This window comes from Echinops telfairi, unplaced genomic scaffold (genome assembly GCF_000313985.2).
Source record: "Echinops telfairi isolate 266 unplaced genomic scaffold, ASM31398v2 ScPeMD7_7436;HRSCAF=8474, whole genome shotgun sequence".
In the NCBI taxonomy this organism is placed as follows: domain Eukaryota; kingdom Metazoa; phylum Chordata; class Mammalia; order Afrosoricida; family Tenrecidae; genus Echinops; species Echinops telfairi.
In genome coordinates this window covers 4,911,300-4,939,159 of record NW_022111336.1, presented here as the reverse complement: position 1 = coordinate 4,939,159, position 27,860 = coordinate 4,911,300, and the positions used below count along the sequence as shown (strand labels likewise).

Below are 27,860 nucleotides of genomic sequence, written 5' to 3'. Positions count from 1 at the left end.
AGGACCTTGCACTTAGCAGTTCAAACTTTCCTTGAGAGCCACTATGAAGAAAATACTTAAACATCTTTGTTTTCTACATTTTTCCAGTTGAATATAAGCCATAAATGCTATGGCTCAAGATAATGATATGGTATAAATATGAATTATATTATTTCCAGTTTAGAAAGCTTTTACAAATACATTGACTTTTATGTGCTCAATTTGCTTCCTGATTCATGCTGCCTCTCACATTTCCAGAAAGGAGTAAAATCTCCATGTTTAGAAAATTAGGTCAAATGTAAAAGTATTCATATGTAAGATCGCAATTAGATATTTACTGGGTTCTAGCTCTGATGGCACTATAGATTAAGCATTGGCCAGGTCAAACCCGCAGCCACTCCATGGAAGAACGTTGAATCTATCTGCACTCAGTAAGATTTACAGTGTCTGAAATGCTCTCATGGTCTCTCTGGGAGTTGGAATCTACTTGATGCCATTGAATGTGGTGATTTTAGTTGCTGCTGGATTTTTAGTAATCTTAGATCGGAGAAGTTAACCTCTACTATAGGAACGAAAGAAAGTCTACAACAGAATTTAGACTGGTTGTCCTAGTAAATTTAAAATGTATGTATCCAAGAAGGATGACAGAGCGCTCCATCGAGGCAAGGGTGGTGAGACTTCATGTTACACGCTTTGGACATGCTGTCAGCAGAGACTAGTTCCTAGAGGGACAGCAAAAAGAGTACGGGACTCAAGGAGATGGATGGACGCAGTGGTGGCCCCAATGGGTTCAAGCATAGGAACAATTATGAGGATGGCGCAGAACCAGACGATATTTCTTCCTGTGGTACATAAGCTCACTATGACTAAAATCCAACGTGGTGGCACATAACAGCAATGGGTAAACACTTGCCCACTAATGGAAAGGTGGACTGTTCTAACTCCACCACTACTCTGCAGGAGAAAAGCACTGGTGATTGGCGCCTGTAAAGATCACTGCCAGGAAGCCCTATAAAGCATTTTTGTGGTGGTTGTTGTTAGGTGCCATCCAGTCGATCAGACTGGGTAACCTTCTCTACAGTAGAACGAATCACCCCCTGGTTCTGCTCCATCCTCAAAACTGTTCTTGTATTTGAGCTCATTGTTTCAGCCACAGGATCAATCCATCTCCTTGAGGACTTTCCTCTCCTTCATTGCCCTGCTACTTTACCAAGCATGCTGTCCTTTTCCTGGCTCGAGTCTCTCCTGATAAAGTGTCCAAAGCAGGTGCGATGAAGTCTCACCATCCTTGCTTCTAAGTATCATTCTGGCTCTGTCCTAAGGATTCACACTGGTCAGAAAAGATTCTGGGGCACACAGGACCCCTTCCATGACCACCACCACTGACGACAATACTTCTTTAGTTCTGGAAGATACAATGTATACATTTGACATCCTTGATAAAAAATAGTTGGCTGAGATTTTAAATCAAATAATGCTAAATTATGTGAAAATTGCTATTATGAGAAGATGTAGAGTTAATACTGCAGCTAATAATTTTATAACTAAGGAGACCCAATGAAACTGCTAACCCCAAGGTCAGTGATTCAATCCATGGGCAAATGAGGAAGTTGAGTATTTTTTTTAATAACATCAGTGATTTTGTTTGGATTTTTGAAATCAGATCACTTTTAATTGAGGTGCAATCTACGTCACTGTAGCTCATCCACTGCTATATTCATCAATTAGTATAAGTGGCTCCCCACTTTGTTTGCAGGCTTTACAAAGTTCTCTGCAAGATCAACAAAGCAACCTAAACTATCTCCGCACCACTGTGAAGGAAATATCCAAAAAAGCACCCTCTGAGCTGAGTCAGAAATACCAGTCCGATTTGGAGGGAATTGAAGTCTGCTGGAAGAAACTTTCCTCTCAGCTGGCAGAGCGTTGCCAAAAGCTCGAGGAGCACATGAATAAACTGCGGAAAATTCAGGTAACTTACTGCTTTGCAAAATCCTATATTATTATTTTAGTTTTGGAGAAAGTTTACAGAGCCAGTGAGATCACCCTTTGACGATTTCTAGATGCATGGTTCAGTGACATTAGTTCTTTTTTTCACAAGTGTATCAAAATTCTGACTCGTTGCTTTCTGATCCATTCCCAGGTTTCTTGTGCCCGTGCACTGTTACAGTCTCATCACTGTTGTTGAGCAATTCTTGGCCTTTTGGGCTCATATAGATATATTTTGTAGTAGAGCCCCATACTCATTGTGTTAATCTGGGTAGATGAGAGAAACAAATCCATGGACACACTTTTGTGTATAAGAAAGAGATTTATATACAAGAGCAATTGAACAGTGAGAAAACATCCCAGCCCAGTCCAGATCAAGACTATAATTCCGATATTAGCCCATGTGTCTTACAGCAACCTGTAAAGTCCTCTTCAGATTCACGAAACACATGCAATGATGCCAAATGTAGAAGATCACAGGCCAGTGGGTAGAAAGTCTTTGGATCCACTGGCATTGGAAACATCTCAGCACTGACAGGGGTCTCTGCATGGCTTCTCCAGCACCCATAACTGCATCAGGGTTGGTCCATGTGTCTTGTCAGCTACAATGTCTCCCAGGGTGTGAGCAGAGAGTCTCTCACCTCCTGTCTAGTTCTTGTCTCAGGGTAGATGTGTCTCACATAGGCTATTCATCCTACCCAGGAAATTTATTTTTAATATTACTTTTTCCTATATTTAATTCTCCCCTAAGAATTTCTTATAAACCTAAAGGGAAATAGTCACAAGGTCAAGAGGACCACATCCTACTCTTTAAATATAGTAATTGATTATTCTGTTTCTTAAATCTTTCTCGATAGTCATTTCTTTTTTCCTATCAGTTCCCATTGGCCTTATATATGCCTTTAACTCGATAATGTATCTTTAATCTGATTATCCTTTAAAATATATATATAGGTAGCATTTAGCTTTCAAAGGGATAAAAGAGTTCAATGGTTTTACAAATCTGCCCTATCACCTCATAAACAGATTTGAAATGATCATTATTTATATAAACTTGACTACATCAACTTATTTAACACACCAACTCTTCATTACTTGATTTTTAAAAAAAATAATGCCACCTTCTTAGTAATCACTCAGGCCAAAAACTTAAGCCAATATTTAGACTAAAACCAATTTTAGTTATATAGATGAATTCCTCTCTTGAGTAGCCAGATAATACTCAGAAAGAATCATTGAAAGTAAGATGACCAAGTACAGATGATAAAGAGACTACTTCTGGATTTAAATCTCATTCCAGTTACTTATGAGATGGTCTTGCCTTTTAGAATCTACAACACTTAAGAAACCTAAAATATTCTGTTTAAAGACATGTAAGCTTAGAGGCATGCAGACGTACATTGATGCATCAATCAATGCATTGGAATCCAATGCATTCCAATCAATTGGAAAAAAATATATTGGGTGGAAAGGAAATACGATCATATGAGCATTGCTATCAACAAGCTCTAGTGAAGAAGATAGGGACGTTTATTCATTTCCTAAGGCAGCTATGGCAAATCATCACACAGTTAGTGGTACAAAAACAACAACAGAAGCACCTGATCTTATTATTCTGGAGGTCAGAAATTCAATATCACTCTCTCATGGCTAAAATCAATATATTCCTTATGCTGCATCTCTTTTAGATCCTTAGGGGCAAATCAACCGAATCTCTGGGTGACACTGTGGGTTAAGCATTTGGATGCTCACTGAAAGACTGTGGCTTGAAACTTACCACCTGTACCATGGAGAAAGATGAGGCAGTCAGCTTCCATAAAGGTTTACTTCCTCACATACCTTAAGGAGTAGATCTGTTCTGTCACTCCGAGTTGCAGTCGACTCAAGGACAATGGGATTGATTTGGATTTAGGGGGGATTTCTTTTCCAGCTTTTTCTAGCTGCTAGAGGTTGACAATATTATTTGACTTGTTTCCTCGTTCCTTCTTATATACAACCAGCAGCATCACATTTTCACATATCTCTTGCTTTGATGCTCACCTTCCTGACTTATAAGGGTACTTGATGACATGAAGTCACCCATAAATTCATGGCTAATCACCACATCTCTAAACACTTCAACCATCTGCAAAGGTCTTTTCCCATGCAAGGTAACATATTCACAGGTTCTGATATTATGATGTAGCTATCTTTGTGGAAGTATTGTATTGGTGAATAAAGGAGGACAGTAGACATTGACTAAGAAAAGGTATGATGAGATGTTCTTGGAACCCAAGTTATCTCAATTCCATCTTGAACACGTCCACTGTATCCAATTAAAAAGGAGGAGAAAGAGCTCTTGCCTAAAAGAAATAGTGCATTGCATTCAATTACAAGAGTTTAATATTGGGGAGATGGGAAATGGAGTATGGATTTTCACTTAATGTTCATGGGATTAAATATAATACTAATGTGGAACCATTCGTGGTATTTTAAAGGGGAAAATGTATGATTACATGCTTTCAAAATATCATTATCCAAAGAGTAACACTCACTCACTGGCTGTCACTGAATTGATTCGGACTCACCAGAATATGACAGGACAGACTAGAATTGCCTGCGGTGGGTTTCCCAGACTCTCACACTTCCCAGTAATAGAAAGCATCATCTTTCTCTCTCAAAGTGGCTGGTCGTTTGGAAATGCTGACCTCGCCACTTTCGCTGGACTTGCCGAATTCCAAAGAAGACAAGGAGGACAAAAGGACATCACTGTCACTCATGATGAGCAATTTATGAGAGTGTCGCAAGCCTGAGGCAGACATAGACATCAAACAAAGAGAGCTAATATTCTAGACAGGGAACCAATAATAAGACTTGAAGTAGAGCAATAATGTTCTTAAGAAAGAAAAAAAATCAAATTGAGAGCCATCAGCAAGGGAACACTGCTGACTTTATTAGATACCATTAAGTGCTTTTGCAAATGCTATTCTTAATCCTATTCCAGGGGAAATGTTCTAGAAGGTACCTAATTTAGCTAGCAAGTTATCTAAGAAAGGAGAAAACAACATTTCTAGAGAGCATACTTGAATCATATGAGTTGAAAGTAAGTTTAAAAAATAGTACACTTGAAAAAGTACTTGAAAAAGATAATCCAAGTTTATAATTTTTATTAAAAGCTTATATATTTTATTATTTTTAAGATTATACACAGCAAAACATACACCAATTCAACAATTTCTACATGTCCAATTTAGTGACACGGATTACATTCTTTAAGTTGCTTCACCATCCTAACCCACCTTTTCCTTTTTTTTTTTCAGTCATTTTATTGGGGGCTCTTATAGATCTTATCATAATCCATAGCACATCCATTGTGTCAAGCACATTTGTACGTATGTTGCCATCATATTTTTAAAACATTTTCTTCCCTCTTGAGCTCTTGGTATCAGTTCATTTTCCCCCCTCCCCACCCTTCCTCCCTCATGAACCCTTGATAATTTATAATTTTTTTCATATCTTACACTGACCACTGTCTCCCTTTGTCCCCTTTTTTTGTTGTTCGTCCCCCTGGGAGGGGGTTATATGTAGATTATTGTGATTGGTTCCCCCTTTCTCCCCCCATCTTGCCCTTACCCTCCTGGTATCACTACTCCCATTATTGGTCCTGAGGGGTTGATGTGTCCTGGAGTCCCTGTTTTAGGAGCTCTTATCTGTACCAGCTTACATGCTCTGGTATAGCTGGATTTGTAAGGTAGAATTGGGGTTATGATAGTTGGGGGGTGGAGGAGGAAGCATTAAAGAACTAGAGGAAAGTTGTATATTTTGTCAGTGCTATATTTCACCCTGACTGGCTTGTCTCTTCCTTGTGGCCCTTCTATAAAGGGATGTCTCATTGTCTACAGATGGGCTTCAGATCTCTGCACCCTCCCCCTCATTCACATCAATTTGATTTTTTTGTTCTGAGTCTTTGATGCCTGATACCTGATCCCATCAACACATCATAATTACATAGGCTGGTGTGCTTCCACCTGGGCTTGGTTGCTTCTCAGTTAGATGGCTGATTATTTATCTTCAAGCCTTTAAGACTCAGGGGCTATATGCTTTGATACCTGGACACCATCCTTTTTCTTCACCATATTTGCTTATGCACCCATTTTGTCTTCAGTGATCATGTCCAGAAGATGGGTATCATTGAATGTCATCTAACCCTCCTTTTCTAATGTGTTTTACCCTCATTAACCTGAGCTTCTTTCCCCTTAAAGTTCCTGTCTATTCTTTAGATCTGTTGGCAGCAATATGATTGATTCTATGTAGAATATTCTTGAAAGAGCATCATGTTGATTCCAGAACTTGTTTACTAGTTAAGAGTTTTGTTTGTTTGGAGGAGGCCAGGTGGTGCAGTGTTGAGTGGACCCAGCTGTACCCAAAAAGTCAGTGATTCAAAACGACCAGCAACTTTGCAGGAGAAAGATGTGAGAATCAGCTTGCATAAAGATATGCAGCCTTACAAATCCTATGTGAGCATTCTACTCACTTAGAGTCAACTCAATGACAGTGGATTTAAAGAAAACTGTTTTAAATTTTTTTTCAGTTTTATTATAACTTCAAGGGTTATTTTTGTTTTAAGTTTTAAGGATTATCCCAGAGCAGTTATCGCAGGAGTTATCCATCCTCCATGGCTCCAAAAAACAAAAAGTTCACAAGAATGTTAAAAACCATTCAACATTTTCTCCCTTTTGATCAAGAGTATTCCTCAGAATCTTTGATCAAAACAATCAGTTTTGGTAGCTGGACACCTGAGGGGAGTATATGAAAACAATGTGTACTGTCTTCTCTATTGTTCTGTAACTCTAAAACTGATCTAAAAAAATAAATCTTCCTATAAAAAGCAATATAAAAATATGGGAACAAATGATGGGAGGCATTTGGCTACTTTGAAGTTACTCCAACGTGGTCAACAAACAAGGTTTAAATACAGAAGCTTTCTCTTTCAAGATGATGCTGTCTTAGACTGGAGGTTCACAGTGGAAGGAATGTTTACACTGTCAACCCTAGGAAACGGTATGTGAAAGTCCAGGTTTAGAAATACTGTAAAGATACCATTACATTGAGTTTATTGTTCAGAGTTTGTTTTATGTACTGTAAGGGCACATTGTTAGTATTATCATGAGTTGTTTTGTAACTTACCATTTCTCTAGAGAGGGATATGATTTAATGTTCTTGAGAGTAACATCATAAAACTACATTTGATAGTAATTTTTTATTTTTAACAACAGCAGGCTTCATACACTAGTGCTCATACAGTAGACCATAAAAGTGCAGTCTTAGGGGGAATTTTTTTTTCCTGAAGAGCTATTTAGAGGCATCTGTCAAATATGGAATGGTTTTTAGGCTGGTATTCAGTCATATTGATAAGATGAATTGTGTTAGGAGCAGTCAGCACCCCAATAATGCCTTAAAATGAGCCTCTTTTCCTAGAATCACATAAAAACTCTGAAGAAATGGATGGCAGAAGTTGATGTTTTCCTGAAAGAGGAATGGCCTGCCCTTGGTGATTCAGAAATCCTTAAGAAACAGCTAAAACAATGCAGGGTAAGATTTTTATTTGAGGTATTTCATATGAACACTTTTATATGGATAATAATGGCTTTCAACAAAGGTAATTCACCCTCCCAACCCCTGATACCTCCCTGCCTAGGAGACATTTGTCAATCTCTGGAGATAGTCTGGGGTTGTTGCAAGGGGGTGAAGGAACTCTAATGGGTAGTGGGGTACACACCCAGCTGCTACAGTAAGGTCAGTAGTTCAAAACCACTAGCCACTGCAAAGGGGGATGGATGGTGAAGCTTTCTAGTCTCATAAAGTGTTCCAGTCTCAGAAACGCACAGCACCAATTCTATTCTGACCTTTGGGTCGCTATAAGTCAATATCCCCTCAGTGGCAGTGTTTCCAACTGGATGAGGTGGCTACTACAGACACCTAGTGGTGAAAAGATAGGATTGTTGTTTAATAAACTTCAATAATGCACAGAGCAGCTTCCCACCCCAAAGACTGATCTGGCCCCAAACACTAAAAATGCCAAGGTTGAAAAATTCTGGGTTAAGTAAATGACAGACAAACCATTTACTCGAGGCTCACATTTCGAGTTTATTTTCATATGAAATTCTGTTCCATTCAGAGGTGATGCATCCCTTGATCTTCTTGCTGTTTCTTATTCATATTAGAGGGCTTCTTCCACTAAACTATAACCCATTACGGATTTTTGAAATAATATTCAGTAGACCATTGTCATCCAGCAAGATAATAATCTAATTTTATGTGCAAATACACGCTACAAAGAAAAAAGGACAACCCCACCTTACAAGCCACCTTCATTCCTATCCTATATTTGTGTATGCTATTGCTACGGTATCCTGAGAATGAAAATCCAAACCTGTTCTGAAATGGGAATGCAGAAATATGTTTCATGCATTTTATAACAAAGAAATGGCAAAGTCATTTCTTTTGGGGGGTGCCCAGGTTGAATACAGTGAATTCACACCCACATTCATACCATTAAAAAAAATAATCTCTGAGGAGTTTTCTCCAGGTGGTGGTAGGATTGAGTTTAAAGGACAGAATCTCTGTCAGGAGTCCTATGACCTCATAATATATCTTGTCTTTCTTTTGTATTTTGAATATGGGCTTATGGTATGTTTGTTTTTTCAAACTAGCGTAAAATGAATTATTTCCTTAGCTTTTAGTCAATGATATTCAGACAATTCAACCCAGCCTAAACAGTGTCAATGAAGGTGGGCAGAAGATAAAGACTGAGGCAGAGCCTGCATTTGCTTCTAAATTGGAGATGGAACTTCGAGAACTCAATGCTCAGTGGGATTCCTTGTGCCGACAGGTAAGCGTGAGCATTGTCACTGTGTCCTGAAAGAGAACTCCTAACAGTCTTCACCAGGACTGCTTTTAAAGCTTTGTCCTTAGCTGCATGGATGCTGTCCAGCATGGTATATTCAGATGAATTCACTCTTTTCTATCGTGATAATGAGGTTCTCCTTGTAGATCAAGTAAATCACACAAACCTATCCCTTTTATCCCAACATTTGTATTGGCACAATAAAGCTTTTTAAAGCTTTGTCCTTAGCTTTGTCCTTAGCTGCATGGATGCTGTCCAGCATGGTATATTCAGATGAATTCACTCTTTTCTATCGCGATAATGAGGTTCTCCTTGTAGATCAAGTAAATCACACAAACCTATCCCTTTTATCCCAACATTTGTATTGTCACATAATTCACATATCATTCAAATCAATAGTTCAGTCATATCAAGAAGAGTTGCACTATTATCACCACAGTCAGTTTAAGAACATTGTCTTCATGCTTGTGCTCCTCATTATTCGTTCCCCATTTCCCCCCAACTTCCTCCGCCATACTCCTGTTACTGTCTCTAAAGATTACCGATCTTGGGTTTCATAGACAGAAAAACATTAAAGAGCAAGCGAACAACAACAAAAGACTAACAGGAATAACAAAGTAAAACAGATAAAACTTCAATTGAAAAGAAAGCCAACATTGTTAAGAACTAGAGCAAATTTAAATGGTTCAAATGATAGGGTGGTAAATTTTAATCTAAGTGCATCTGCAACAATCTTATTTTATTGAGATCTTTAAATGACCTTCTAGAAGGCAACTCAGTTTCACATTAAGTAAGCGTTTCCTCAATGGCAGTGATTGAAGTTTGGCAAACTGGTAGTGCAGTCCAGTAAACACCGGAATGCTAACCATAAGGTCGGCAGTTCAAAGCTACTAGTCAATATTCAAAAGAATATGAAGCAGTCTGCTCTGATAATGATTTGGTGCCCCAGAAACTCTATATAAGGTGACCCATGTATAAACCTTATATAGAATTAGAATCTACTCAATGATAATTTTTTGTTGGTGGTGGTGGTGAGCATGCAGAAAACAAGATTTCTCTTCTTAGTCACTGTTTTCTTTGAATGAATTTTTTCCAATGATAATTTTGTAGCAGTTATAACTTTGTTATAACATCGACTCTATGTATGTATACTTGATGCAGAAGTAGACTTCTTAACATAGTGTGTTGCATGTTGTGCTGCTAACCACAAGGCCAGCAGTTTGAATCCCTTAGCTGCTCTACCAGAGAAATATGAGGCTTTCTGCCTATGAAACCCAGAGAGGCAGTTCTATTTTTACTGATGGGGTCACTCTGAGTTGGAATGAACATGATGGCGATGAATTTGGGATATGTGGTACAGAGGTAGAAGAATGATTAGTGTTTTTGTATGCACAGATATTAGTGTGGTAAAAAAATTTCCGCTTCCGATTGCTTTGAAGATATCCACAGGCAATGTAAAAATCAATTATTACTCTCCTTTGAGCTCTTCCTTTTTATACAGTATGGTGTATTTTGTACTTATTTTAAATGTTACTTAAAATTAGGTTACCGAAGGGAAAATATTACATACACAGGCAATGAATTTCTTATCTATCTTGTCCAAAAGATTAAATTTTCTCTTGAAGCAGTGATTACTTTGACATTTATCAATACTGTTTCTGAAGTTAATGAGAGGGTATTATCTATGAGTATTAAAGCCAGTCTTTAGTTATTTCAAGTAACCTTTCAAAGTGGAAAAGAAAACATGCCAAAAGGCAAAAACTAAATTAAAAAAGAAAAGAATGTAGAAAAGTGTTACTTAAGGCAAGTGACCCAACTAATATCCTCATTGACAACCACTCAGCAGTCTCATTCATTCACACATGAGATAGCCTTGGGTCAGAGCTAGCTTGGATTCTTCTCCTGGAGTGAGTCAATTCTGGAAGAGTAATTCAGAAAAAAAATATTACTTAAAAATTAGATTATACAATTGATGTCTTCCTGGGGGGCTAGTTTGAAAGGTATGTGTTTGTTCAATATTCTTAATGGATGAATCAAAAGAATGTCACCAATTTATTTAGAAGGAGCAGATAAATAACAGGCAGCCCAACATTTTATAAAATCTACAATGCTATTGAAACCTCAACACTGCTACATTTTATAGAAGTGCAATTTATAAGGCATTCAAATTCTTGAGCTGCCATTACTTAATACCCTTTGTGTGCTTTTAAATGTTTCAGGAATTTACTGTTCAAATTGAGTATGTTTAAAACACCTTAGTTCATGTCATGCTGCATTAAAAATAATTCCATAGATTTTAGCCTTTGGTGTTCCAATTTTCCAATCCTAGAACATTTTCTTTCTCTCTGGAATCTCAGGACACCAAGTCACCTGAAGTTGTTGCCAAATAACTTTGAATGTTGGCAGCTTTGAATGTTGGCATGCACTATTTCAGGACTCCATAGGAGACAAAGGGTGTGGGTAGTGCATGCAGTACAGTAATGACTGCGTCCATAGTAACAGTTGGTTCTGCTCACTGTCCCATTAACTGTCAGGGTGTCAAAAGGAGTGAAATTGAGAGTACCCATTCTATTGTTTCCTCTTCTGCCACCTATTTCTTTCTATCTTAATTTTCTTCTCTTTCATTAAAAAGAATTTTTATACGCCAGGGCCTGGTAATGGGCAAATGATTGGGAATAGAATGGTTTAAATAATCAATGTCCTCGGACATTCTTGAAATTCCATGGTCTTATTTGAGAAGTACACAGACACTACGCTCCTTTTAAATTCTTAATCCTGTTAACCCATTTTTTAAAAGAAAACGCCTAGAAGCTATGTATTACAATATGAAATAATGTTGTTGTTGTTCGGTGCTGGTGAGTCTGTTTTGACCCTGCACAACGCTGTGCACAACAGAAGGAAACCCTGCCCAGTAAGGTGCCATCCTCACAATTGTTCCTATGCCTGAGCCCGTGGTTGCAGCCACTGTGTAAATCCATCTCAGGGAGGGCCTTCCTCTCGTTTGCTGCCTCTCTACTTTACCAAGCATGATGGCCTGCTCCAAGGACTGTTTTCTCCAGACAACATGTCCACAGCATGTAAGACTGAGAATTGCCACCCTTGCTTCTATGAAGCAAGACAGAGAGGGTTGTCCTTTGTAGTGGGCCACAGTACTTTCAATCTTCTCTCCAACACCTTTCAGATGTATCTCTTCTTCTTCAGTCTACTTTACTCAGTGTCAAACTTGCACATGCATATGAAATGATGGAAAATACAATGGCTTGAGCACCTTAGTCCTCAGAGTAATATCCTTGTTTTTCAATACTCTAAAGAGATTTTGTGCAGCAGAATGTTACATTTGCACAATGTAACATCTCTTTTGATCTCTTGATGGCAGCTTTCATGACCATTGATTGTGGACCCAAGCAAGATGAAATTCCTGACAACTTCAGTCTTTTCTCTGTTTATTGTGATGTTATTTAATGGCCCGTTGTGAGCGTTTGGGTCTTCTTTACATTAAATTGTAATCCATACTGACAGCTGCAATCCTTGATCTTGTGCTTCAGGTCCTCACTTTCAGCAAGCAAGCTTGTGTCATCTGCATATTTCAGTCTGTTAATCAGCCTTCCTCCAAAGCCATTACCACATTCTTCTTCATATCATCCAGCTTCTGTGATGGTTTGCTCAGCATACAGATTGAAGTATGATGAGAGTACATAACCCTTTCAAATGCCTCTTCTGATTTTAAATCATGTAGTAGTCCTTTGTTTAGTCACACATCTGGCCTCTTAATCCATGTACAAATTCTACATCAACACAATGAAGTGCTCTGGAATCCCAAAGTTTGTTGTGATTCACACAGTTGAAGTCCTTGGCACAGTCAATAAAATACAAGGAAACATGTTTCTAGGATGCTGTGTTCCTAATCATGATCCACCTGACATCAGCAATGGTATCCCTTGTTCAATGTCCTCTTCTGAGTCCAGTTGACCTCTATCAATGTATATCTACAACTGTTTGGGGGATATCTTCAGCAAAAATTCACTTGCAGGTGATATCCATGATATTGTTCTATATTTTAAACATTCTGTTCGGTCACTTTTCTTTGAAACTGGTGTAAATAGGAATCTCTTCCACTTAGCCAAGTAGCTGTCTTCCAAATTTCCTGGCATAGATAAATGAGTGCTTTCAGTGCTTCCTCGGTTGGTTGAAACATTTCCATTGATATTCCTTCAGTTCCTTGTTTTTGGCTAATGCATTCCCTGCAGCTGAACTTCTTCCTTCAGCTCCATTGGTTCTTGTTCAGTTGCTACCTCCTGAAATGTGGCATGTCAACTAGTTCTTTTTGGTACAGTGACCTGTATATTCTTTTTATACTTCCTGCTGCATCCAATATTTTGTCCAGCAAATCTTTCAATATTGCAACTTTAGATTTGAATTTGTTTCTTCATTTTTTCAGTTTAAGATATATTGAGCATGTTCTTCCTTTTTGGATTTCTAACTCCAGATTTTTGTACATTTTGCTATAATCTTTGGCTTTGGCTTCTCTCAATGCCCATTCAAACTTTATATTCAATTCTTTGACTACATCATTGGTTCACTTTGGTTTAGCTACTCTGTGATTAAGAGCAACTTTCAAAGTTTCTTCAGACCTCCACTTAGATCTTTTCTGTTTTTACTTTAATCTTGGATCATTGCCTGGATAGCCTCTAACAGCTCATCATTTGTTCTGGCATTAATGTTTAATATGTCAAAGCTGCTCTAGCGATATGCTTGAAATTCGGGTGCTTTAGAATCAAGGTCCTCTTTTGGCTCACATTTTAATGTGATGTAATTTAATATTTTTATTTTCCTCAATGTTCACCTGACCTTATATATGAACCGTTTGTGATCTGTTCCACAGTCAGCCTTTGGCCTGGTTTTAGCTGCTGATGTTGAGCTTCTCCTTCTTCTCTTCCCACAGAGGTAGTCAATTTCATTTCTGTGTATTCCATCTGGAGAAGTCCATGTGTATAGCTGCCTTTTGTGTTGTTGCAACAGAAAATATTTGCTGTGAACTACTTGCTTATCCTGCAAAATTCTACCATGCCACGTCTAGTTTTGTTTCTGTCACCTAGTCCTTCCTCTATGGCTCCAAGTTTTGTATTCCATTCACCAATAATATTCAATGCATCTTGATTGCATGCTTGATCAATTTCTGACTAAAGCCACTGGAGTAATTATTCAATTTCTTCATTACTAGCTTTTCTACTTGGTGCATAGTTCTGAATAATAGTTGTATTGATTGGATTTCTTTCTCTTAAAAAATAAATCATTTTATTGGAGGCTTTTACAGCTCTTATAACAATGATTGAATTTATTTCTATATTTATCCACATTACCTTGACACAGGCAGCATTGTACTTCAAAATAGACCTTGCAATGTACTTTTTGATAATCAATGCAAAGCCATTCTGTGTTAGGTCAGGTTGACTAGTGAAACAAATTCGGTGACACATATATGTACAAGAGAAAGCTTTATATCAAGAAGTTATTAGGCATCAATAAAACACCCCAGCCCAGTTCAACTCAAGCCATAAATCTAATACTAGTCCATAAGTTCCCTTTCATACTAACAAAGAAACATGCAATGATGCAGAATGCAGGAAGATCACAGGTCAGTGGGTGAAAAGTCTTGGGACTCCAATTGTGGTGGATGAATCTCCAGGGCTTTGGGAGGTCCCAGAGTGTTTCGCCAGCAGGAAATTGAAGGCAAAGAGAGAGGGGGAGGTTCCCAGGGCCCTCCTTTTGAGAAGCCCAGGCCCACAAGGAGTCTCCATCAGGTTATGATCTCATTGACAGGCTAAACTCCACCCCTACAGTTTTACATGTCTTTAAATTGACATGAAATTATGTAACTACTATACATTACTCTTGATTTTGTCATTCTTGGCAGAGTAAATCATATGATTTTCTGATTCAAAATGGCCAGCACCGGTCAATTTAAGCTCACTAATGCCTAAGATTTCTATCTTTTTGCATGCCTTTTCATTTTTGATAACCACCAGTTTTCCAAGATTCTATGCACAACCCAAGCTCAAATCAATGGCCGATCTTTCAGCTATCGCTCCTTACCTTGTGCCCTCCCTTCTCAGTAAATGAATAACCTGCAGACTGCATGCCCACAGGCTGTGCTTCATTCACCTACCATGGTTGACTCCATTCTGAGAAAGCAGCTCCTTCTCAGTCGTGTTTCAAGTGCCATCCAACCTAAGTGGCCCATCTTCTAGCCCTGTCTTCAATGATGGTCCATTTCCATTCAATATCATAATAACCACAGTTAATTGACCTGGTTAACATGAGGAGAGGACAAATGAGAAAAGGAGATAATGGCAAGGGGTGGGGAAGGAAGGAAAGAAGGAAAGACAGGGATAGGAAAGATGAAAGAAGGGAGGAAGATCTGTAGATAGTCTCTGGAAGACACATTTCCCATGATTTGCACCATTTCTTGTGGCTGTGAAAAAGAGCCAAGGCCTCGTGGAGCTGGATTGACACAGAGGGTGCAACAGTGAGCTTATTGACAGGAACAATGGGGAGGATGATGCAGGGCCATGCAGTGTTTCCTGCGATTGTGCACAGGGTCACAATGTGTCCATGGCCCTCACCAACAACCACAACATAGCTTACAGGCAAAACATGATGCATACGTGGGTTTTCTTCAGTCCACATAATTTATTCTTTCATTTGAAATAGAGGATGGGCACCAAAATTGAAAATTCATATACGTTTATCCCTGGCCACTAAGAAAATAAGAATATTTTCAATGATGCTCATAACACTGGTGTTCATGGAACTAGCTGTCCCCAATGGCATATTACCTAATAAGCAACATTTGGGGGGACTACTTGTGCTTACCCATTCATCTGTAGTAAAAACTACCATATGGGGTTCAGATGCCAGCCATTCCTCCAAGGAGAATCTCTGATATGCTGAGGGAAAAGGGTTCACTCCAGATTAGTAAACCAGCTTCCTTGTGTAAGTCTCTACTTCGCTTGTTTATTGGGTAACCAGATGCCGAGTCAATCGTGGCTAAGGGTGAGCCAAGCTTCCCTGTACCAGGGGCCAATCAAGGGCCTTGACTGCATTATTGTCCCAGCTTCTTCATTTTCCCAGAGAGCTGGCACATTTTCTTCTGATATTTTTCATCATCACAAGGATTTTTTATAACCTTTCTGCTTGCTTCATTTGCTGCTTTGTAGCTCTAAGTTGTTAGCATGTTTTGGTTTGAAAACACGCTTGCATTGTTAGACAATGCATCTGTTCTTAGGTCATTATTATCCTTGTAACAACTGCCTTTAAGTCTTTCTTGCCCCTTGTTGACCCGGTGTGTACCAGAATACAACTCTACTCTGTATGATGGCCAATTTTTCAATGGCAAATTTTTCAAAAGTAGATTGCCTGTCCTTTCTTGTGATGTGTCTGTCAGTGAACTCCAAATGCTAACCTTTGATTATCAACTGAGTGCTGGAACAGTGAAAACATGTATTTACAGTTCCAAAGGTCTGGTATCTCAGTTGCTTAGGGGAGTAGCCGAACCAAACTAATCTGAATATCTGTGTCATAAGGGAGTAAAAGGAGCTTACTATGTAGTTCTATTTAATTATAATAGGTTCAAAATGATAGCGAAATATAGAAAATCTAGGATTATGATGGCTCTGCATATATTGAGAATTTGGTAATTTCCAGGAAAACTACCTCTTATTAACATTGCATTATATAGACTAGAGGTATACTATTAGAACTCCGATACTTAAATTATAGAACCAAGGTTAATCTCTAAGAGAAGAATAACATCACTTTTTAAAAAAGATATGCATTATATTTAATTTTTCTTGGACTCAATAATGATATTTTCCTCACTATGTTTCAACAGGTTTCAAAAATCCCCACACATGTTAGCATGTATAATTTTCTTTTGCTATTGTTCTAACTGATACATAATGATTTCCATTGTAAACATGTTACTATTTCAGAAATGCTTGGTGTTTTCAAAACCAGAGATTCCACATAGCCATTCGTAAGTTGCTTTTAAAATTTGCAGGGAGAGGTTGGACAATGCTCTATTCTATTAATGATATAATGGCAAAACAAAGTAAACATTTGAATGTTCGATTCTGGACACTCCTTTTATTTTTTTGATCATTTTATTGGAGGCTCATATAACTCTTATCACAATCCATACCTACATCAATTGTGTAAAGCACATTTGTACATTCTTTGCCCTCATCATTCTCAAAACAGTTGCTCTCCACTTAAGCCCTTGGCATCAGCTCCTCATTTTTACTCCCTCCCTCTCCACTCCCCTCTCCCTCATAAACCCTTGATAATTTATAAATTATTACTTTGACATATCTTACACTGTCCAATGTCTCCCTTCACCCACTTTTCAGTTGTCCATCCCCAAGGGAGGAGGTTATATGTAGATCGCTGTAATTGGTTCCCCCTTTCCACTCCACCCTCCTGGTATCGCCACACTCACCACTGGTCCTGAAGGGATCATCTGTCCTGGATTCCCTGTGTTTCCAGGTCCTATCCGTACCAGTGTACATCCTCTGGTCTAGTGAGATTTGTAAGGTAGAATTGGGATCATGATAGTGGGGGGGGGGACGGGGGAGGAAGCATTTAGGAGCTAGAGGAAAGTTGTATGTTTCATATTTGCTACACTGCACCCTGACTGACTCATCTCCTACCCGTGACCAGTCTGTAAAGGGATGTTCAGTTGCCTACAGATGGGCTTTGGGTCCCCATTCTGCACTGCCCCTCATTCACAATGATATGATTTTTTGTTCTTTGATGCCTGATACCTGATCCCTTCAACACCTCGTGATCACACAGGCTGGTGTGCTTCTTCCATGTGGGCTTTGTTGCTTCTGAGCTAGGTTGCCACTTGTTTACCTTCAGGCTTTTAATCTGGACATTTCTTGTAATGTGATTCATTCTTCAAAGTGGAAGAATAGACTCAGATTATATGAACATTAAAGTTTAAAAATAAATTTTGCCACTTGCTCTCTGAAAGGTGGCACCACATTGGATAGTTCCTTGCACAAGGTAGGATGTTGGTTTCACTACTTCCTTGCCCAAACTGAATATTTTAATTACATGGAAACTACATTTCCATTTGTCCATCTTACATGTGAAATCAACTTCTTTCAGTTGCCTTTGTCATGATTTAAACATGAATGCAGCCCAATATTCTTGCACATATCCATCAGCATTTTGTTCTTCTTTTTTCTGACTTATGAAATGTTTTCTGAAGATATAAGATTGTTAAAGTCATAGACTAAATGACATCAAAATAGAGCATTGAAAGGCACAAATTCATACTACTCTATGTATCAGTGCTATAAATAAAAAGATTTTTAAATGCCCCACCCCCACCAGCTCCTACTTTATCCCTGAAAACATTATCAATACAGGATATTTCCATCATTGCCATAGGAAAAGTGTTGATTTTATTAATTATTTGCATTACATAAAAGGGTATGTTTAATTTCACATTTCTGTGGAGTAAAAAATGTCCAGTATCATAGTAATCTTGATTATGTTGGAAAGGACTCATTATGTGGCCAGTTGCATGCCCCATTGACACGTCCTGAATTTGTTCTGGGGGCAAGTATCTCTTAGATGTTCCATGACAAAAACTTCTTCCCTGGCTTCTTGAATGTTGATGAGGGGTCTTTTCACTCTCACAGATTATTTGAATTTGTGCATTTATACTAATGTGATCTGATCATTACCACCGTCTTGCGATTGGCTTTCATTGTTTTCTGTGGGATTGCCCAGTTGTGAAGTGCAGGAGGATTGCATGCACAATGATAATAATTGATGCAAGGTGGTCCAGGGAATGTATGGGAGGAGGTGGATATAGGGAGGAGAGGGGGAATTTGGGAGTAAATCATGAAGGAGGGGTGGGGGAGGGAGCATTGGAGCTGATTGTGATTGAAGAGTTCACTTTGGGGCAAATCGACCATGGGGGCAAGGAATGATCTAGGATGGATGTGGTGGTGATTGTACAATTCTCCCTATGTTTGAACGATTCAACTATTAAATTCTATGATATGTAAATTATGTACCAATAAAACTGTTGGGCAAAAATGGTAGAAGATGCTCTTGCCATATATTTGAGTACAAAGGTCCATATTTCTGTTAGCTATACATGGATAAATAAAAAAACAATTGCTCAAAAATTATATCCAATATCTACATGTTACTTTCTTTGTGCATGGAAGGATCAGAGTTTATTTTTACTATCTTGTTATAGGGTTGCTGTGAGTTAGAAGTTACTTGACTGCTAATCAGATGGTTGGCAGTTCAAACCCACGCAGCCATTCCACAAGAGAAATCCTGGCATTCTGCTCCTATACGGATTACTGCTGAGACATTCTTCCAGGAGCGGTTTTGCTCGTGGCCTGTGGTCATTATGAGTCAGAATTGACTTGATGGTATTCAGAAACTACCTGTAATAGACACCAATACTGTTCTGACTTTTAACATTCACATTTTGTTTGTTCCCTGCAAGGTCTATGACAGAAAAGAAGCCTTAAAAGGAGGTCTGGATCAAACTCTAAGCCTTCAGAAAGATCTTTCAGAGATGCATGAGTGGATGACACAAGCAGAGGAAGAATACTTGGGAAGAGACTTTGAATATAAAACCCCAGATGAATTGCATACAGCAGTTGAAGATCTGAAGGTAAAACAAATAAACTAAAGGAAAAATGCAACATGGCTTGAAATGATTATTCTGTATAATTGGTTCACCCTTTCTCTGGTTTACTACTATAGGTTGGCTTTTAAATGATTTCACTTAAATCTTAATATACATGATACATGATTTATAAACTATGGTCAGATTTAAATATTGAAAATCCCGGTTTGAATCATTATTCTTTGAAGTTCAATAGAGTTAAGAGATGGGAATTAACTCATCATAGGGGTTGTTTCTCACTGATGCAGATTAAGGTTAAAATGTGCCCAAACAAATGTGGGAAAGAACATTTTCAATGTAATCAATAGACTCTGATAATTCCTCTGTTTAAGGAATTTCCTCAGAATTTGAAACTGGTGTATATTTTAACTAGTGGTGATTCGTATGGATAAAGGGAGTGAGCTTAGGTACATTTCTCTTGAAACAAACAGAAAAAAAACCCAGTATGGATTTAGGCTAAAGAGAGTGATATGTAGTGTGGGGTCAAATACAGAACATGCCAATTTAATATAAATGATGGACCACTCAGTAATCTCTGCTAACTTCTGCCTGACTGTGAATTGTCAAGTGTCAACTGGTTGGCTCCAACCCCCTGTACCAGAGAATGACCCACAGCCTGGCCCGGCCTCATACTCACAATTATCACTCCATTTGATCCCATGGCTCTGACCATTGTTGTGAGTCATCTTGTTTGAGGTTCTTCTTGAAAGAAATCGTGCCATCCTTGCTTTAATGAGCATTCTGTCTGCACTTCTTCCAAGACAGACTTGTTTGTCTTTCTGGCAGTCCATGGCACTTCCAATACTCTTAGCAAGCACCATACTTTCAATACATCAATTCTTCTGTTCTCTCCTGTATGCATTGTCTAGCTTTCACTTGCCTATAAGGTAAACAAAAAATGCCATGGTTTGTATCAGGTGAACCTTAGTACTCAAAGTGACATCTATGCTCTCTAACAGGTTAAACAGTTTCAATATATCTTTTGATGGCTCAACTGCTACTTTCATGAGCATTGCTTGTGGATGCAGTAAATTGACATCCTTAGCAACTTTATTCTTTGCTCTCTTTATCATGGTGTGGTGTGTTGGACCAGTTGTGAGGATTTTTGCTTTCGTCACATTGATTTTGAATTCCTACTGAAGGCTGTAACCGTTTATCTTCATTAGCAAGTGCCTCACATCTTCCTTGCTTTTAGCAAACAAGGTTGTGTTATCTGTAAATCATTCAACGATTGTTAATGAATATTCCTCCAATGCTGATACCACCATCTTCTTCATATTGTCTCGCTTCTTGGACTATTTGCTAAGCATACAGCTTGAATAAGTATGGTGAAAAGAATGTGTAAATTGGAATGAATTTCCTAACTTGACTGATTGATGTGAGTGCTAGAATTTGTAAGTTCCAGTACTTATAAATATAAGTTCCAGTACTAGAAATTATAAAATTCACAACTCCGAGGAATACTCAACAATATGTAACTGTAATCGCTGTCATTTTATGTCCTAACAGGAATTAGGCACCAGATACTCATATCACGCTCCTCTTACTAGAATATGGACCATCCTCCCAGTCATTCCTATGCTTGAGCCCATGGTGGAAACCCCTGTGCCAATCTCTGGTTAAGTCTCTTCTTCTTTTGCACTGACCCTCTCCTTTACTACGTATAATGCCCTTTGCCAAAGACTGATTCCTCCTGATAACATGTCCAAAGGATGTGGAGGGATATCACATCATCTTTGCTTCTAAAACACATTCTGGCTGTAGTTCTTCCCATATAGATTTGTCCCCTGTTATTGTTAACTGCCTTCATATCAGCCTGACTCAGTGGCTCAGTGTACAAAAGAACTAAATGCTTCTCAGTGTTAGGCCCTTCCTCCCTGCCTTAAACTGGAAGCTCCCCTCATACCTATTCACTGGCACAGCAACATGCTAGTTTCCACTGCTGGATAATGGTGGCTGTGTGTGGGATACAATAGAGGAGGTATTTATTTACCTGGTTCTCTGTATGGAAGGTAAAATGTATACTATTGAACTACCTATAACCTCATATAAAAAGTAACACAATAACAATATATGCTTTGTATTTTTAAGAACAATAGAATAATAAAAAATATAAACTCAAACGCTACCACATACCATTTATTCATTCATTTACCCACATATATTTACTTCACTCTTACAAACTGGTCATGCTGAGGTAGAATCCACTTTGTAGTAACTAACAACAAGAAGAGCAGAAGAAGCAATAATTAGGGGAAGAATGAAAAAATAGTAATTGGAAATAATTACAGTTTTCCTAAAAAATACAAACCAGGACTTTTTGAAAGAGAGGGGTTAGTGGGTGGGAGGGAGTGACAGTGCTGAGATTTAATTTTTTTAGACTTGATTGGAGAGGTATTCTTTGGGAATTATATTTAATCTAAGATCTGAATCACAAGAAGAAGACAACTGTTAATAAATATATGAGCAGCACATTCTAGTAAGAGGAGAGAACCTCTTTAAAAATCTAAAGACTAATTCAAAAGATGCTGGGTCCCTGAAGGGTTAAAGTAAGGCCTAAAGGAGTTTGAGAGACTGGAGTGGGAAGGGACTTTTATAGGACGTAATGGCCAGCCTTCCCTCTCTCTGTGTACAGAAAAAGTTGTTAGTGGGAAAAAGTAATGTAATATTTATAAATAGGGTGATGAGAGGTCAGAAATGAGGTAAATTATGTAATTATATGAAATAATAGTGTCCAAACCCCGCTCTCTGCTGCTTAGTGGACTGAAGTTCCTACTTAGTGTTTTTTTTTTAATTGTCATCATCACAGGTTTTATCTTGGTAGAACCAATAGAACTGAAGCAATTTCATTTTGCTCCATTTTATTCTGTCCCATTCCTTCCTATTCTAAGTTATTCTATTGTATTGGATTTGACAAAAACCATGTGGCATTCCTGTATTCTTTCTGGCAACATCACAATGTTCTCTGGATCGTTGCTCCTCACTTCCTGAAGTACAATTTACCTCCATGCTTAGGACACAAGGTAGATAACGAAGAGCCAACTCATACTCAGCCACTTCCTCTTGGGTTCCTTTCTTTGGTCCAATCCCTCTTGGCCCTCCCCCTTCTCTCCTTGAGCATTGTATAGATTGAAGCACCCAATCAGACCCCTTTTCCTTCTTATTGCTGTCAAGTCAATTATCCCAGGAATTTTTCAAAAATGACTTAAGTGGTATAACCCAGTATTTGCCTTTGCTCACTGTGGTTAAATAACTGGACTAGCAACAAGACTAGCAAGATCTTGAAAAAAAATGAGCTCAGGAAGTCATTGACAACAGCAGCCCCCACTCCTTGAACTTTATTACAATATCTTAGGGCCAATTTTACAACCTAAAAGGTAGTGATGGTACATTCTCCATATGTGTTCATATTGAAAGAAAATAAATGTTTGTTGTCAAAAGAGTCAAATATACCAACTTTAACATTACTCCCTTAAATTTTTTTCTTATCAAATAGGTGCTATTTTAAAGAGCAGATCAAAGTTTTAACATTCCAACTTCATACATATTCTAACTTATCTCATCCATTGCAATCCAAATGTATCTTCTTTCATCTTATTTCTTTCATGAATTTCCTGTTTTCATTCCTCCTTTTGATGTAACCCTCTGAAATGTGCCCTTGGGCAAGTGCTACCTTTATAAAAATCTTTTAAAAAATCATTTTATTAGGGGCTCATACAACTCTTATCACAATCCATACATACATCCATTATATCAAGCACATTTGTACCTTCGTTTCCCTCATCATTCTCAAAATATTTTCGCTCTACTTGAGCCCTTGGCATCAGCTCCTCATTTTTTCCCTCCCTCCCTGATTTCCCCCTACCTCATGCACCCTTGATAATTTATAAATTATTATTATTTTGTCATATCTTATACTGTCGGATGTCTCCCTTCACCCACTTTTCTGTTGTCCATCCCCCAGGGAGGAGGTTATATGTAGATCCTTGTAATCGGTTCCCCCTTTCTACCCCACCTTCCTCCACATATCACCACTCACACCACTGGTCCTGAGGGAATCATCCATCCTGGATTCCCTGTGTTTCTAGTTCCTGTCTGTACCAAGCTACATCCTCTGGTCTAGCCAGATTTGTAAGGTAGAATTAGGATCATGATAGTGGTTGGGAGGTGGGAAGCATTTAAGAACTAGAGGAAAGTTGTAAGTTTCATCGCTGCTACACTGCACCCTGACTGGCTCTTCTCCCCACAACCCTTCTGGAAGGGGATGTCCAGTTGCCTACAGATGGGCTTTCGGTTCCCAATCTGAACTCCCCCTCATTCACAATGATGTGATTTTTTTGTTTTTTGATGCCTGATACCTGACCCCTTCAACACCATGTGATCACACATGCTGGTGTGCTTCTTCCATGTGGGCTTTGTTGCTTCTGAGCTAGATTGCTGTTTTTTATCTTCAAGCCTTTAAGATCTCAGGCACTATATCTTTGGATAGCCAGACACTATTAGCTTTCTTCACCACATTTGCTTATGCACCTGCGTTGTCTTCAGCAATCGTGTCGGAAAGGTGAGCGTCTCAGAGTGTCAGATTATTAGAACAAAGTGTTCTTATGTTGTGGGAGTACTTGAGTAGGGGCCCAATGTCCATCTGCTTCCTTAATATTAACCTATAAATATATGTCCATAGATCTATTTCCAATCATCATATATAAATATATTCACATATATGTGCTTATATTTAGATCTCTATAAATGCCCTTTTCCTCCTAGATCTTTCCTCTATTTCTTTTTACTTTCCTCTTGTCCCATTATCATGTTCAGCCTTCATTTGGGTTTCAGGAATTCCTCTCCATTACATTGCCCTTGATTAAGCCCTGCCAGACCTCCTACACCCTCCTTGCTATTGATTTTCAGTCATTTGTTGTTCCCTTGTTCCTGGGTTTGTTAACACCCACTTCTTTTCCCCAGCCTCCCCTTCTCCTATGTCCCCCCAGAATTGTTGTCCTGTTGTTTTCTCTTCCGGCTTGTTTATCCCACCTATCCCATCCAGATAGACATGCAGCAACAACAATATTCACAAACACAAGACCGATCACAACGAAGCAACAACAGAAAATAAAACAATAGTTACAACAACAACAAAAAGGCAACAAAAATGACAACAACAACAAAAGGCTATAAATAGCTCAAGTTCTATTTGTTGTCCTTTATGAGTGAGTGTCTTCCAGTCAAGTCTGATGGGGTACCACGCTCTGGCCCCACAGCCGTTTTTTAAAATCGTAAATGGTTGATTATTCGAATGCAGAGGTGAGTTCAATCGCACCAGTCTCGGAGCAGTAAGCCTGGTCTCTTTTATGATTTTCAGTTCTGTCTTACATTTTTCTCCCATTCTATCCAGAACTTTCTATTGTGATCATTTTCAGAGCAGTGAATAGAGCTAGCTGGGTATCATCTAGTTCTTTCAGTCTCAGGGTTATGAAGGCAGATGTTTGCATGGCCAGTTTATTCTATTGGACCAATTGTTTCCATGGCTTTTGGTTTTCATCACTCTTCTTTGCTGTGAACAGGGAGAGAACCATAGTTGCATGGTAGATTGCTTCTCAGAAGCTTTTAGAACCCCAGTAGCCATTCACCATTTAGGATGTAGATCATTTTCTTTGTGAACTATGTTATGACAATTGATCTAGTTGTCCCCCAAGACTATGGGCCTGATCTGAGGCCCAGCAACCCATTCCCTTAATGTGTTTCATCATATCTAAGTTTTCATAACTATAACATTACTTTTTTGAAGACTTATTTTTCCACGTGATAAAGAACCAGAAGTCAATCATATTATCCAGAGTAGCAGAATGTTTCCAATGTTAAGCAATGTTTAATTTTTTAGTCTATATTCAGACATGATTAGGGATGGATCTGGTGATTAACTAGCTCCTTCAAAGTCACAAACTAGCCTTGTCTAGTGTAGACGTCCTGTGAAATAGTTTGTATTCAGCAGGAGAAAACCAAGGCATAATTATAGTTTCCAGGAAAGCTCCCTTTTCAGGAGGATTTTCCTGGATACAGTAAGTTCCCTGGTTACCAACATCTGACTTATAAACAACTCCAACTTGCTTTTAATATTATGTAGATTTTCCTTCACTTTAAAACTACAGATCCAAAAGCCTACTTTGCAAGAATTTCTTCATTACAATCCCCTTCAGTTACTGCACATACTGTTTCTAAATTATTGAAAAGACTTTGGGCCTTTTCTTGCACTAAAATAATACTACATAAGAAGCCTAGGGGCCTATTCCGACTTACCTACAAGTTTGGCGGAAACACACACTTAGGAACAGATCTCATTTGTAACCCAGGGATTGTCTGTATAAGCCAAGTTATGGGTTTATGGTTACTGAACTGAACTTTCTGTCATCAAATATGGTCCCAAATGAAAACTCAAGAAAAGCTTCCTCTATTATCACTTGTTTTAAATCATCTTATTTGTACTGATTTCAAAATTTTTCATCGGAGTAATTTATAAGTGATTTCAACTGTAGATAATGAGATATTTTTTGAATCATGTTAGTTTAGATATATTTGTCTCTTGCCAATTTCAGGTAGCTTTATTTATACAGATATATATATATATATATATTATACAAATTCATAGCCATATACAGATTACTCTGCAAACTATTGTGAATAAAGATCTGTGATACCCTGACCATATATTTTCATTAAGTTTACTATTATAACCAGCACTAAAAATATGGATACTACATGCCAGAGTATTGGATTTATTAACTAAGGTATTGTGAAGAAGAAATAGTATGACTTAGAGGGGAGTCTTTAGGAAGTAAAGTGATTACCTTTGAATTAAGCAGACATTGTTTGATTTCCAGAGAGCTAAAGAAGAGGCCCAGCAAAAAGAAATGAAGGTGAAACTCCTCACCGAGTCAGCGAATAATATCATAGCTCAAGCCCAAACTGCAGCACAAGAGGCCTTAAGGAAAGAACTTGACACCCTCACAACCAACTACCAATGGCTCTGCACCAGGCTGAATGGGAAATGCAAGACGTTGGAAGTTAGTGGCTTTTCTTGATCTTCATGAATAATGTCTACTTCTGGTCATATGCAAAGTATCAGTGTTAAGAGCACATGCTCTGTAGTAAAACAATATTTAAATTTTAACTTCCCATCACACATTTACAATGTAGTTGAGACTGAGCAAGTGACATAACTTGTGCGACCCAGTTTCTCATCTGTAAAATGGGCATAAATAATACTTTCATGTTGAGAAGACTAAATACCGTATATACTCGAGTATAAGCTGAGCCAGATATCAGCCGAGGCACCTAATTTTACCACAAAAACTGCATTAAAAATGTGCTGAGAAACTCGACTTATACTTGAGTATATATGGTAAGTTAGTTCCTTTAAAGTATTTAACCCTATGCTCAATTCACATAAGGGCCTACTATGCTAATTATTTTTATTATCATTATTGTGTAGGTCTCAATGTTTACTAAATGAGACTTATTCAGATTTATAAAAATTGGTTTCTATTTTTAAAATTGGTATGAATGTGTGATAGTTCATTTAAGCATTTTAGTAGGAAGACATGCATTTCCGGAAAAATGTTTCTTAATATGATTGTCTTTTATAACGGCAGTCCCTTAAGGAGTTCTTTGTAAGATATGATCTATCAAACTATTCATTAGTTATGAAGGGGATTCCAATGTTCATTAAAATGGAACTGAAAGGTAATTAAACCTTTCCCTGAGCTTTTTGAGTCCCCTGTTATGTACATATTGGCATGTTTGTACTTTTTCAAAAATCACAGTTTGCGTTTGTCCATCAATTTATTTATTGATTTTACAAACGTGTCTTTCTTAAAAAACAATAACAAGACCTTTTTTCAGTGAATTGGATGAAAGTTTAGAGAGAAGGGAATTACGAAGATTTCTTTCTTCTTATACTTAATCTACTTTTGTATCATGAATTCTGTTTCTTCTTTTAAACAATTTAAACATAAGCAGTCTGTTTGCTTGAAGTCTCAACTGAATGAGTGTTAAGCATGAAGTACTTTTTCCAATAACTACAACCCCATTTTTTTTTTGCATAGGAGTTGTCTTCTTAAACCATATTTCCATCCTGTCCTGTCACTTTCATTCAATTTTAGTTATTGACTCTCCTTTAAATATTAATGTTTACCTTTATTAAACTGTATTCTAATATTTGTATTAAGCTTGAGGTTTCCACAATTTATATCAGTGTGTTAGTGAAACAAAATAATCCTACAAGTCCCTTCC

The 27,860-nt window shown here is 38.1% G+C and overlaps 1 protein-coding gene across 4 annotated transcripts in view; it reads left to right on the top strand.

Moving 5' to 3' along the window:
* Positions 1 to 27,860, top strand: part of DMD (dystrophin) — a 2,430,848-nt gene that overhangs the window by 860,906 nt on the left and 1,542,082 nt on the right. For all 4 annotated transcript variants that reach the window (XM_045298663.1, XM_045298661.1, XM_045298660.1 and 1 more), the window contains 5 exons: positions 1,736 to 1,948; positions 7,423 to 7,536; positions 8,681 to 8,836; positions 19,389 to 19,559; positions 26,450 to 26,632. In XM_045298663.1, coding sequence (XP_045154598.1) covers positions 1,736 to 1,948; positions 7,423 to 7,536; positions 8,681 to 8,836; positions 19,389 to 19,559; positions 26,450 to 26,632 — 837 coding nt within the window. The remainder of the gene's footprint in view (positions 1 to 1,735; positions 1,949 to 7,422; positions 7,537 to 8,680; positions 8,837 to 19,388; positions 19,560 to 26,449; positions 26,633 to 27,860) is intronic.